Source organism: Rhamphochromis sp. 'chilingali' (genome assembly GCF_963969265.1).
Source record: "Rhamphochromis sp. 'chilingali' genome assembly, chromosome: 8".
NCBI lineage: Eukaryota > Metazoa > Chordata > Actinopteri > Cichliformes > Cichlidae > Rhamphochromis > Rhamphochromis sp. 'chilingali'.
Window position 1 is genome coordinate 6,621,364 of NC_137935.1, and position 13,828 is coordinate 6,635,191.

Sequence of the window (13,828 nt, forward strand, 5' to 3'; positions counted from 1 at the left end):
GCCCCTCCCGGATGGCCGAACTTCTCACCCTATCTCTAAGGGAGAGGCCAGCCACCCTTCGGAGGAAGCTCATTTCCGCCGCTTGTATCCGCGATCTCGTTCTTTCGGTCACTACCCACAGCTCGTGGCCATAGGTGAGGGTAGGGACGTAGATCGACCGGTAAATTGAGAGCTTCGCTTTTACACTCAGCTCCCTCTTCACCACAACGGACCGGTGCAGCGTCCGCATTACAGCAGCTGCAGCCCCAATCCGTCTGTCAATCTCCGGCTCCCTTCTCCCATCACTCGCGAACAAGACCCCGAGATACTTGAACTCCTCCACTTGGGGCAGGAACTCATCCCCGACCCGGAGAGGGCACTCCACCCTTTTCCGGCTGAGAACCATGGCCTCAGATTTGGAGGTGCTGATCCTCATTCCCGCTGCTTCACACTCGGCTGCGAACCGTTCCAGTGCGAGCTGGAGGCCCTCACCCGATGAAGCCAACAGAACCACATCATCCGCAAAAATCAGAGATGAGATTCTGAGGCCACCAAAGCGAAAGCCCTCCGCCACTTGGCTGCGCCTAGAAATCCTGTCCATAAAAATTATGAACAGAACCGGAGACAAAGGGCAGCCCTGGCGGAGCCCATCACCCACCGGGAACGAGTCCGACTTATTGCCGGCAATGCGAACCAAGCTCCTGCAACGGTTGTATAGGGATCGAATGGCCCGTAGCAATGGGCCAGACACCCCATATTCCCGCAGCACCTCCCACAGGACACCCCGAGGGACACGGTCGAATGCCTTCTCCAAGTCCACAAAACACATGTAGACTGGTTGGGCAAACTCCCATGCGCCCTCAAGTACCCTCGAGAGGATAAAGAGCTGGTCCAGTGTTCCGCGGCCAGGACGAAAACCGCATTGTTCCTCCTGTATCCGAGGTTCGACTAGCGGACGAACTCTCCTTTCCAGCACCCTGGCATAGACTTTCCCAGGGAGGCTGAGGAGTGTGATCCCCCTGTAGTTGGAACACACCCTCCGGTCCCCCTTCTTAAAGATGGGGACCACCACCCCGGTCTGCCAGTCCACAGGTACTGCCCCTGATCTCCACGCAACATTGCAAAGGCGTGTCAACCAGGACAGCCCTACAACGTCCAGAGCCTTCAGGAACTCGGGGCGGACCTCGTCAACACCAGGGGCTCTGCCACCAAGGAGTTGTTTAACTGCCTCAGTGACCTCGCCCCCGGAAATTGGCGGGTCATTCCCCTCATCCCCAGACTCTGCTTCCTCCTCGGAAGACGTGTCAGTGGGATTAAGGAGGTCCTCGAAGTATTCCTTCCACCGCCTGACAATTTTCTCAGTCGACGTCAACAGCGCTCCACCAGCACTATACACAGTGCAGGTAGAGCACCGCTTTCCCCTCCTGAGACGCCTGACGGTTTGCCAGAATCTCTTCGAGGCAGTCCGAAAGTCTTTTTCCATGGCCTCTCCGAACTCCTCCCACACCCGAGTTTTTGCTTCAGCCACTGCCCGAGCCGCATTCCGCTTGGCCTGTCGATACCTGTCAGCTGCCTCCGGAGTCCCACAGGCTAACCAAGCCAGATAGGACTCCTTCTTCAGCCTGGTGGCTCCCTTCACCTCTGGTGTCCACCATTTGGTTCGGGGATTACCACCACGGCAGGCACCAACCACCCTGCGGCCGCAGCTCAATGCAGCAGCTTCGGCAATGGAGACGCTGAACATGGTCCATTCGGACTCAATGTCCCCAGTCTCCCTCGGAATGCTGTTGAAGCTCTGCCGGAGGTGTGCGTTGAAGATCTCACGGACTGGGGCCTCTGCTAGACGTTCCCAGCACACCCTCACTACGCGTTTAGGTGTACCAGGTCTGTCCAGTGTCCTCCCCCGCCACCTGATCCAACTCACCACCAGGTGGTGATCAGTTGACAGCTCAGCCCCTCTCTTTACCCGAGTGTCCAGAACATATGGTCGCAGGTCTGGTGATACGATTACAAAATCGATCATCGACCTACGGCCTAGAGCGTCCTGGTGCCACGTGCACTTATGGACACTCTTATGTTCGAACAGGGTGTTCGTTATGGACAAACTGTGATTAGCACAGAAGTCCAATAACAAAGCACCGCTCGGGTTCAGATCAGGGAGGCCGTTCCTCCCAATCACGCCCCTCCAGGTCTCGCTGTCGTTACCCACGTGAGCATTGAAGTCTCCCAGCAGGACAACAGAGTCTCCAGGTGGAGCACCTTCCAGCACCCCCCCCCCCCCCAGGGACTCTAAGAAGGCTGGGTACTCTGAACTGCCACTCGGCGCATAAGCGCAGATGACAGTCAGGACCCGTTCCCCGACCCTAAGGCGCAGGGAACAAACCCTCTCGTCCACCGGGAAAAACCCCAACGTACCGGCAGCAAGCCGAGGGGATATTAGAATACCCACCCCAGCCCGCCGCCTCTCACCAGGGGCAACTCCAGACTGAGACAGAGTCCAGCCCCTCTCCAGGAGACTGGTTCCAGAGCCCAAGCCATGCGTAGAGGTGAGCCCAACTATATCTAGCCGGTACCTCTCAACCTCACGCACTAACTCAGGCTCCTTCCCCACCAGAGAGGTGACATTCCATGTCCCTATTGCCAGTCTTGGCAGCCGGGGGTCAGTCCGCCAGGGCCTCCGCTCCTGGCCGCCACCCGACACACAATGCACCCGACCCCTATGGCGCCTCCTGCGGGTGGTGGGCCTGCGGGAGGATGGGCCCATGTCTCCTCTTCGGGCTGTGCCCGGCCGGGCCCCATGGACTAAGGCCCGGCCACCAGGCGCTCGCCCTCGAGCACCCTCCCCGGGCCTGGCTCCAGGGCGGGGCCCCGGTAACCTTATCCCGGGCAGGGTAAACTGTTCCCTCGATGTCCTTTTCATAAGGGTCTTCTGAATCGCTTTTTGTCTGGTCCCTCACCCAGGACCAATTTGCCATGGGAGACCCTACCAGGGGGCAAAAGCCCCCAGACAACATAGCCCCCGGGATCCCTGGGACACACAAACCCCTCCACCACGATAAGGTAGCGATTCAAGGAGGAGAACAGTCAAACCAGATAGAGTAATTTTTGACTCCAGAGGACAACAGATGTGATTATTTGCTGCCAGTAAAAAACTTGAAGTGGTTTTAAAAAAACAGTTACCTAAATTAACTTTGACATACCCATCTGTGATATTCTGCCAAAGCAACTGACTCTGGTTGTTAACTATAATCTCAATAACTGTCATGGCCCTGGGTCATGTGACCCAGTATTCTGAGTTTCTTGGTGTTTTGTTATTCTTTTTAGTCTAGTTTAATTTCGGCTTATCTAGTTACATTCTGCCATGTTTCATGTCTAAGTTCTTTGTTTGTCAAGTTCAAGTCATGTCTGGATCTTCTTATGTTTCCTGTTTTATTTTGAAAGAGTTTTGTGTTTATTATGTTTAGTTTCACGTGTCCTGTCATTATGTTAATTGTTGTCTGCTGTTTTCCCCATGTGATTCTACTTCCTTTGATCATTCCTTATGTGTATTTAGTCTGTGTGTTCCACTCAGTCAGTGTCAGATCGTCTGATAACCTCACCACAGTTTTCATAGGTTTACTCCATTGTTTCTCTGTGTTTTCTAGTTTACTCAGTGTTCACAGTTTTGTTATAGTTTTTCACTGAGTGTCACAGCCTTTTTGTTAACACAGTGTTCATAGCCTCCTTAGTTTCCCTAGTTCCTTGTTTTTTCTTCTGCAATCAGCCAATAAAGGCTCGCTTTATTTTTGAAACTACGTTTTGTCTCCACCGTGTCTGCATCTGGGTCTACCTCTTTCCTCACACCGGCGCACCCCGCCGTGACAATAACTGATGACTTGATTTTTCTTTTTTACCAGACTGCTGTTTTATCAGACTTAAATTTGAAATAGAATAAAGAAATAGTGTCAAAATGTTTGAATTAAGTTTTAATTAAAAGTGGGTGAAATATCCGCTGCATATTATTTAAGTATCAATCAAACCAGATTGGGTCTGTTTTGACCCCAGAGGACAGCGGGTGTGATTATTCTCATTAAAGTTCAACATATACCACTCTGTGGTTAGTCAAATAGTCAAAATAATCTAAAAAATTTAATATTTTATTGTCTCATTTTATTTTCACTCAAAAATAGGGTATACTTTTATGGAAACAAGGTCTGGTGGCCCTAAATTGCAAAATGAAGGGAAATTTTGTGGTTGTGCTGGTTTTAAGTAAAACTAAGGTGTAACACAGAATTGATTAAGATTTTATACTATGTACTTTAAAAACACTCTTAAATGAGGTGGGGTCATTTTTGACCCTAGAGGACAAAAGGAGTATGGCAAGGAGGACATTAACTGATCATTGCTAATCTGGGAGTTAAAATGGATAGCAGATCTTAAACTTGAAAACCAGGTTAGAGCTGTTGTAAGATCTAGCTTTCTTTATTTGAGACGGTAAGCCAAAATAAAGCCTATTTTATCAAGGCAGCTATTTGAGACCTTGAGGCCTTTGTTACATCTAGGCTGGAACATGCTTTACTGTGGGGTTAGCCATGCGTCCATCAGGCATCTGCAGGTTGTGCAAAATGCTACTGGCACATAAAAAGTCTGAGCACATTACCTCCATTGTAATTTCACTCCACTGTACACTGTACATCCTGTACAATTTAGGAATCCTTTTTAAAGTTCTTGTATTTGTTTTCAAATGTCTTAATGGCATGAGACAGGATGATCATTAAAATTAAAGGATTGTATTACAGTGTCTGCATATTATCAGCAGATAAGAGTTCCATATTCAGAAGCGTACTGTCCATTGCATGGGTTCCAACCTAAAAATCAAGAACCTTTAGTTCTGATTTGGAGTTCCATACTTTATTTATACTGGACTTGGACTCCACTAGAGTAACTTTACACGATTCACAGTTCAAATTCCTTCTTGGTTACCTTATACTGGGCACTGGTGCTTCCCCATATTCAATTGTCAACAATGACCAGTTTCAGGCCAACTTCCTTTTGATGGATTGTCACGCCTGAACAGAAAGTTGGAAGAGCTGGTGGGTGCAGCTGCGTATCAGATTAAAAATGTTTGCTCTCGTTGATGTCACACAGAGCCAAAGTCTGAAACAGAGTATTTAGAGCAGTCTGATGCATGAGCTACTTGCTATATAGATGTAATAGGGGTTATTTTTACACATGCAAATGAGCAGCAATCAGTGTCTTTACACATTTACATTTACATACAACTTCCCAAAAAGCAAAAGATAACAGTGCTTATTTAAAACAGTTGCCTTGTGGATTCTTCACCTCTGTAGTTATCTGCTGCCTGTGCATAATGAGAAACGGCATGGAAAAGAAAGAAACACAAACATATACATGAATTGTAAACAGAGCTTATTATACTGTCATTTGACAGTGAATACATTATCCTTACATACATCCTTATATGGTTGGCTGAACTTTTTTATTCACTACTTTTGGAACCAGACAAGAACCACATCTTAGACCAGATCTGTCTTGCTGCTTCCACTTCTCATGACTGGACATTAAGGTCAAGTGTGATACAGCAGATGTCTTATGTAATAATTATTGGAATGCAAGAAATTGCAACATACTTAGGAGTTAGCTGCTTTACACTCTACAGGCACAGACAAAACGTTGTTACTGAACCACTGACTTATGCAACATTATCAGATGACAACTTGAACAAAGTTGTAGGATATGAATAGAAGCCTGTCGTCATGTTGGTTACGCATCCAAAGATAGTATGTAAGGAATTGGAATTATGCAAGGAAAGGACCCTATTAATGATCCTTCAGAAGACATAATGCAAGACGTCAGCGATCATACAGTGTCCTATTGCCCAATCAGTTAGAATGAGAAAAGTTTACCAACTTAGAATTGTCACGGTCCTGGGTCGGTGACCCAGTGTTCTGTATCTTGAATTATTAATAGTCCGGGATTTCTTTGTTGTTATTTATAGTTTCAAGTTTCTTGGTTTCTGTTATGTTTTTGTCCCTCCCCTGTGTTCCTGGTGTCATGTCTCTGGTGTCACGGTCCTGGGTCATTGACCCAGTGTTTTGAGTTTGTGTTATTTATTGAACTTTGAGTTTGTCAGTATTTATCATTCCTAGTCTTTTGGTTTCAGTGTTAGTGTTCTTAGTATTCTGGTTTTTGTCTCTGTGTTCCACGGTAGTTCTGTCTCCCCTGTCAGCTGTATCCCCTTGTCAAGTCCGTGTCTATGTGTTATGTTTCCTGTTTTACTTTGTAGTCTGTGTCCCATGTCAGTGTGTCTAATTGGATTTCCCCTGGTCTTGTTGTGTTTGATTACTCTCAGGTGTGCTCTCCTTCTGTGTCCCATTCCCTTGTTATCCCTCCGTGTATTTTAACCCTCTGTTTCTGTCCATCTATGAGTCCTGCATTTGGGTCCTCCATCCTGTCTGCCACACAGCGCACCAAGATAAAAATAAATAAAATAGCACAAAGTCCGTAGAGAGTGTATCACAACTATTTGGAAAAAGTACTTAAATTCTTTATTTATTTAAAGGTACATTTAAAGAAATTAAAAAGTATAAGTCCTGATTCCCAACTTAAAGTCTACAACAAAATGGATTATCTAAAGCAAAAGAGCTCATTGTTTCATTTACACTAAATGGTGCATAACCTTGGCTTTGTTATAGTTTTCCTACAAAGATTACACTTATTTCCTTTTTCTAAAGGCATGTAGTTGGAATCCACATAGTTGTGAGATGGAGGGTTGTGTTCCATGGCTGCTTTCAGTAGGACTATCAACTACCTTGCTTATGTAGACAAGACCCAGTGAGATGTCATCATGAAAATATGGTGTTCTCATCAGTTTCATGCTTTACAGGTGAGGATTAAACATGCCTAGTGTTATCACTGGCAGATTAGTGGATAATCAAAGAACTGAGGTGATATGGGCATAGTTAAATCAAGTGGTTTAATTTATTTTTTCATTATTATTGCTTTTTCAATTTTATGGAGAGACATTGCTTATTAGATTCATTTAATGAGCTCCATGTATTTTGTCATCATTATATCTTTTTGCCCTGGATTCAAATAGCTGCGAAAGAACTTTGGAACCAGTGGAATAACCAGACTTTCAACAGAAGGAGGGCAAAACCTTCTTCAGCTGTGACAAATAGACATACGCAACATACAACCTAAATATGATTGGTATTTGTTGGTGTATGAAGGTAACTGAAGATTATAAAAGGTTACACACCAATTGCATTTGAACAATCTCTCTAAAGTTAGAAACGTCCTTTCTGGGCTCGACTGTTTTAATTCATTATTATTTCAATTCAATTCAATTTTATTTATATAGTGCCAAATCACAACAACAGTCACCTCAAGGTGCTTTATATTGTAAGGTAGACCCTACAATAATGCATACAGAGAAAAAAAACCAACAATCATATGACCCCCTATGAGCAAGCACTTTGGTGACAGTGGGAAGGAAAAACTACCTTTAAACAGGAAGAAATCTCCGGCAGAACCAGAACCACTGAAAAGGAAATACACAGTACATCATGGAAATCCCCCAGCAGTCTACATCTATTGCAGCATAACTAAGGGAAGATTTAGGGTCACCTGGTCCAGCCCTAACTTTATGCTTTAGCAAAAAGGAAAGTTTTAAGCCTAATCTTAAAAGTAGAGATAGTGTCTGTCTCCCGAATCCAAACTGGAAGCTGGTTCCATATAAGAGGGGCCTGAAAACTGAAGGCTCTCCCTCCCATTCTACTTTTAAACACTCTAGGAACAACAGCTCTCTGACTTTAGACTTGTGGTTCCTAGGGTATTTAAAAGTACATTGGGATTCAGAGGCCTTTAACTCCGTCTCATGAGGAACCTGCTCCAGTTTGGGTTCTGGAGGCAGACACCCTCTCTACTTTTAAGATTAGGCTTGAAACTTTCCTTTTTGATCAAGCATAGGGTTAGGGCTGGATCAAGTGACCCTGAATCCTCCCTTAGTTCTGCTGCAATAGGTCTAGGCTGCTGGGGGTTTCCCTTGATGGACTGTTTCTTGTTCACGTACCCTTTTCCACTCTATTTATGCACCACTTTGCATTTAAGCATTAGTAACAGTCCAAAGAAAAAACGAAGTGCTTGGTCAAAAGGGGTTGTTTGATTGTTGGGGTTTTCTCTGTATTAATCTAGGGTCTCTACTTTACAAATAATACTTCATATAGCACCTTGAGGAGACTGCTGTTGTGTTTGGTGCTATGCAAATAAAATTTAATTGAATGATCTTTCATTTCAGGGTGGCACAGTGGTTAACCCTGTTGCCTCACAGCAAGAATGTCCTGAGTTTGACTCTACTATCTGGTCGGGACCTTTCTGTGTGCAGTTTGCATGTTCTCCCCTGTGTTTGTGTGAGTTTGCTCTGGGTACTCCAGCTTCCTCCCACAGTCCAAAGACACGCAATTAGTGGGGTTAGGTTAGTTTGTTATTCTATATTGCCCATAGGTGTAAATGTGAGTGCATATGTTTGTTACCCTGGTGACCTCTCCAGGGTGCACCCTGCCTCTCACCCTATGGCAGCTGCAATAGGCTCCTTAGGCTCATATTATTTAAAACGTACAGCGTTTAGCATTCAGCTCTCTGTACTGAAGGTTGCTAAGCAAACAAATCCACAAAAACAAAAGCAGATCACATTTCTTTTTTTTCTTTTTTTTCTTATTTCAGACATGCACTGAAGAAACTGGAACTGAAGACAGGGGTTTCTTTCCAATTTAAAATAAGGAAGATTCTCAGATCATCCATCCTTTTCTCCACAGTGTTAGAAACATTGTAATAAAACTTGGATTTTTATTTATTCTTAAGAGCTTGAAAAGAAGGCGACTGGGCCCTGTTTCAGGAAGCCGGTTTAGTGGAAAAACTGAGTAAGTATACCCTGAGTCAACGAAAACTCTGGGTTTTCGGTTTCACAAAGCGAGTTCAGATGAAGCCTCAGTGAGTCACTATGACGACACACTCCGTGAAGCTAACCTGCCCCCTAGCAGGTTTACTACAACTAACCCTGACTGTCTCCGCCCCTTTGTCGGAAACCTGACAGTAGGAAGTGTCGGACATGGCGTGCCCCTTCCTTGAAGAGCCAGTAGATCGTGAAGCCCAAATTCTCCGCAGAGCTCTCCGCCGGGAGAGAGTGATCAGAGCGCGTTTGGACATTTTATCATTTCCTGATGATTTTCTGTGTGAACGTTACCGTTTCTCAGCACAATCTATAAGTTATTTGGATAACATCCTCAGGCCATATATTACGCATGTGACACATCGTGGACATCCTCTCAGTTCTGTACATATTATTTGTATTGCACTTCGGTTTTTTGCAAACGGGAGCTTTCTGTATAATATTGGTGACGCTGAGCACGTTTCCAAGGCTACCGTCTGTCGGGCAGTCAGGAATGTTACAGTTGCACTGAAACGTCTCCTGTACTCGTTTGTGTTCCCCGGTCATAGACCCACAAGATTTATCAAAGAGGGATGCCACAAAATTGCAGGTATCAGGATGACCAAAACTTAATTTATGATGTGGTGCTACTTGGACTACTACTTAAATTTTACATTTATTTTCACGGTTCCCAGGCGTGATTGGCTGTACAGATGGCACTCACATTCCAATCATTGCTCCTTCAGTAAATGAAGGAGACTATGTGAACAGGAAGTCTTTCCACAGCATTAATGTGCAGGTACATAGTTCCCTGTAGCATTTCAAACTAACAAATTATTTCATTATAGTAATGGATGCTAATTTGTGTTCTCTGCACTGTGAAGATCATATGTGATGCTGCCAACATTATCACAAATGTGGAAGCCAAGTGGCCAGGCTCTGTCCATGACTCACAAATATTCCGTGAATGTACACTGAGCACAAAATTTGGACATGGTGAGTTGAGAATACTTTAAAATATATAAAGACCAATTGCTTCAGGGACATTTGAACTGAAGTGTATCCTTCTGTCTTAGGAGAGTTCACTGGCTACTTGCTTGGTGATAGGGGGTATCCATGTTTACCCTATTTGCTTACCCCTTACCCTGACCCTGAACCGGGCCCACAGCAGCGATATAATCTGGCTAATTGCAGGACAAGAGCCAGAATTGAAATGACTATCGGAATGCTTAAGGCCCGGTTCCAGTGCCTGCAAAGACTCAGGGTCACCCCAGAAAGGGCATGTGACATTATTGTGGCATGTGTGATTCTTCACAACATTGCCACAATTAGAGGAGAACACTGTCCTTCTGAACCAAACATCAGCAGTGATCCAAACCATGAACATCCTGACCCTCCCATGGACATACAAGATGGAAGCGCAGTCAGAGACACCATATGTCACAATCATTTCCTTTGACCCATCACCTCAACATGTTGAAAGAAGAATAAACAGATTTTTTGTTCAACTGGCTTTATTGGTCGCCTGTGTTTCCTGTACACAAAGTATTAAAAGATGTAAACCTCATAAAGTGTCTCTGTTGCTTCCTCCTCTGTAACAGCTGTCAATGTTTCTTCATTATTTTCCTGTAGTAAAGAAGTTAACAACATTGCTGTTCTACTGTAAACTCATATAATCTGTGGAGTATTACTCACAACTGCATGTTGGTCTGGCTCAACAGGAGGCTGCACCAGATGCAGTACACCACCACCATCAACTGATAGAATATGAGGTTTATACAGGTCACTTATAACTTACAAGGGACCAAATGGCAATTAACAAACATACCAAGCACCTTACACTTCATTGTCATTATGCTCTCAAAGACAACCAAGACTGAGGGAAGGCGAAATCAGTAGGAAAATAACTTCACTACAAAATAATCCATTATGGTAAAGAGTTTATCAAATGAATGAGTAGCACTGCAAAGGTGACTGTGAAGAAAGGATGTATGCACATCATGTATTATTTTGAATTTACCCCCTATGTAGGCACTTGTGTCTTGCGGGGTTATTGACTCAGAGGATGTCCCCGCAGAGATGCCTTCGGCCACAGGGCGCCCACTGTTTTGGCTGAGGGCCAACTGCTCAGCCTCTGTGAGTGGTGGTGGTGGAGGACCCCCACCTGTTTTTCGGGCCTCCGCTTTTTTTCTGTTGGCTATAACGGGCCACATTTGAGCATACAGAGTAAGCAAATATGTACTTGTAATGTGCTCAGATAATTTCAATAAGTGCTTACAGAAAGAAAATTAATGTAGCCTCTAACTGCAATTGATTTACATGGGACAAACAGACCAAGCACTATGGCTCATAATACAATTACACCTCACCTGTTTGGACTATATTTTTATATTTCATTTTTACTTGCTGCCAGGAACGTTTGGGGCCTGTTGGGTTGCACCTGCGCTCACATCACATCACAAAATAAAATGTATAAAATAACAAATAAAATAACATATGATAAAATAACGTGTTAAATGGGTGGAAATCCCTAGATCAGTGTTTATATTAACACTCACGCATTGACTCTGTCGGCTATGTTTTGCCATGCATGCTCCCTTTGTTTTGCAGCTGAGGCTGTGTTACTTTTTTTCTGAGAAATTTGCATGTTATCGGCATATGCTGCCATCAGAATTTCGGCCTCAAGCGCTGTGAAATACATTGACCGCGCCTTCTTTCCCTCCGTCTCCATGGTGACTCGCTTAATCTGTGCTCCGCTTATCAGGGCTTTATGTATCCTCGTCCGCGCGCTTCACTTGGGGTTAAAGCAACTCCGCGTTGACTGAACTAATTGTTATCAGCCTTTCTGAAACGGAATATTCCGAGTTGGACAGTTCGGGGTTACTCAACCCTGCGTATCATTTTTAACTCTGAGTTTTCTAAACCGGCTTCCTGAAACAGGGCCCTGGACTTCTTCAGTAAAACATCTTTATTTTTAAAAAAAAAAAAAAAAAAAAAAAAAAAAAAAAAAAAAAAAAAAGGTCCATTCACATTCTTTTCAAGCCTAAAACTACTATGACCTGGATGACTGAGGATTAAACAGGTTACGCTGCCACCACCTTTGTAAAACCGATCTGGTGTTCAGAGGACAAGAATTTATGAGCAACATTAGCTTTTAAAACAATCTTTATTTGAAATCAAGTGCATCAAGTTATTATTAAAAAAAATAAATAAATAAATAATATGAACCTTGCCTTTAGTAAGAAATCCACAATTTACAGGTCAGGTGAACAGAACCCTTATTCTGCCTCAGCCCAACAAAACTCTTCCGGTTGTCTCTTCTCCCCCTGCTCAGCTTTTCTTCGTGAGTGCTTCTTTGTCCCTCCCCACACAGGTAACAACAACAACCCTCAGCCCAAAGTGTAGCTTTGTGGACTACATTTTGTCCACTCCTGCCATCACCAGTCACCACAGTGTGATTGGTGTCTCCAAGCGAGATCGAATTTCATCCCCAAAATACAGAACAATAAAATTTGCTGTCGTCTTGAAAAGAACTCCACCTGCAGAAAGGCATGACTTAGTACACCCATACAGGTCCTGTAAAACAGTCAAAATCTTTTCGTGATCGTCTTTCTCCTCTGGAAGCCAATATGTAGTCTCTTCTCTGGGCTTGCCTTCTAGATGATCATAGATGAAAAGGGCTTAGTGAAAGATGTCGTACCCTCAAACAGGCCTGCACCTCTTCCACCCACGCGGCAATACCTATACCAGTCTTACCATTGAACCATGGGCATTTCCTCTCCCAAGGAAGATAAATCAGTCTCTCAGTCACAGGAGCTGAAACAGCAGAATACCCATGGGTGGATGAACCTGGGGAATTCCACCTTACGTGCCTAGCCCCATGACAAGCGGCCGCACCTCCACTAAAGCAATAAAACATAAAACAAATCAGTAAAAGAGATAAATGAAACAGATACACCCTAAGGTACAGTTCTTTACAAAAAGCATGATTAAAATATATCAAACAATTCAGAGTAAAAGACCATAAAACCAGGAGTCAGTCAAGGCCAGTCCATACATGTTTGTAAAATGACAACAAGGCTACAGCAGCAGCAGCAGTGTGGCACAATCCTGTAATAAAACAGAGGGAAGCAGTCGCCAAAGTCCACCCTACTATATGCCACATAATAACAAACGCAACAGTCCCACTTACTACTCTCTAAAGGGCAATACTAAAATGAGCAGCTTTCCTGAAGAAATCAAACCGCTCTTGGTCACCTTGGATGGGAAAAGAATTCCAAATGCCTCCGTGTGGTAATGAAGCACAGCTGTTTCTTATAAGGCCTCCAATTATCAACTGGGAAGGTGTGGATGTTAGTGCTGCATTCACGGACATCACGTAAAATCCTACCTAAATCTACTTCACTACATCTCCAAAAGTTGATTCTGTTCATCTGGACGTAGCGTTTTGTGGGAGAAACGTTTCGTCGTCACGTTTTCGCTATGTCCAGATGAACAGAATCAACTTTTGGAGATTTACTTACCTGGATGATTGAGCATGCATCAAGACTACTTCACTACAGTAACACTGGATGCAGATGAGCCGTCCTAGCTCCCCCAAGCGACGAAGATATGAGAGTTTCAGGAGATGATGAAAAATAGTTTTCATAAGCCCACTAGGCTCATGATTGTAATAAAAATATTTGTATAAGAGACTGAACATATATATAAATGTGTACATTAAAATACATGTTTAAGTGATCTTAATATAACAATGTCTGAATGCATTAAAATACTGTATATAATATACTATATATAGTATTTTTATTGTCGCAAAATATGTATTTGAAAGAAGAATGTACATGAAAGAATTAATTTGGGCTTGCACGGCCATTCACGTGCAGCTGTAGCGTGCTGAGATACACCTGGGAACACCTTTGT

At 44.0% G+C, this 13,828-nt stretch overlaps 1 protein-coding gene across 2 annotated transcripts; it reads left to right on the plus strand.

Moving 5' to 3' along the window:
• Nucleotides 1–8,945: 8,945 nt before the first annotated feature.
• On the plus strand, nt 8,946–10,754 carry LOC308401107 (putative nuclease HARBI1). 2 transcript variants are annotated; one of them, XM_080889169.1, is made up of 4 exons: nt 8,946–9,518; nt 9,604–9,707; nt 9,793–9,904; nt 9,985–10,754. In XM_080889169.1, the coding sequence occupies exons 1-4, from the start codon at nt 9,089–9,091 to the stop codon at nt 10,365–10,367; spliced, it is 1,029 nt and encodes a 342-aa protein (XP_080745295.1). In that variant the 5' UTR covers nt 8,946–9,088; the 3' UTR covers nt 10,368–10,754. The 2 variants fall into 2 exon arrangements, with proteins under 2 accessions (XP_080745295.1, XP_080745296.1); XM_080889170.1 differs by having other exon boundaries at nt 9,988–10,754.
• Nucleotides 10,755–13,828: the final 3,074 nt, after the last annotated feature.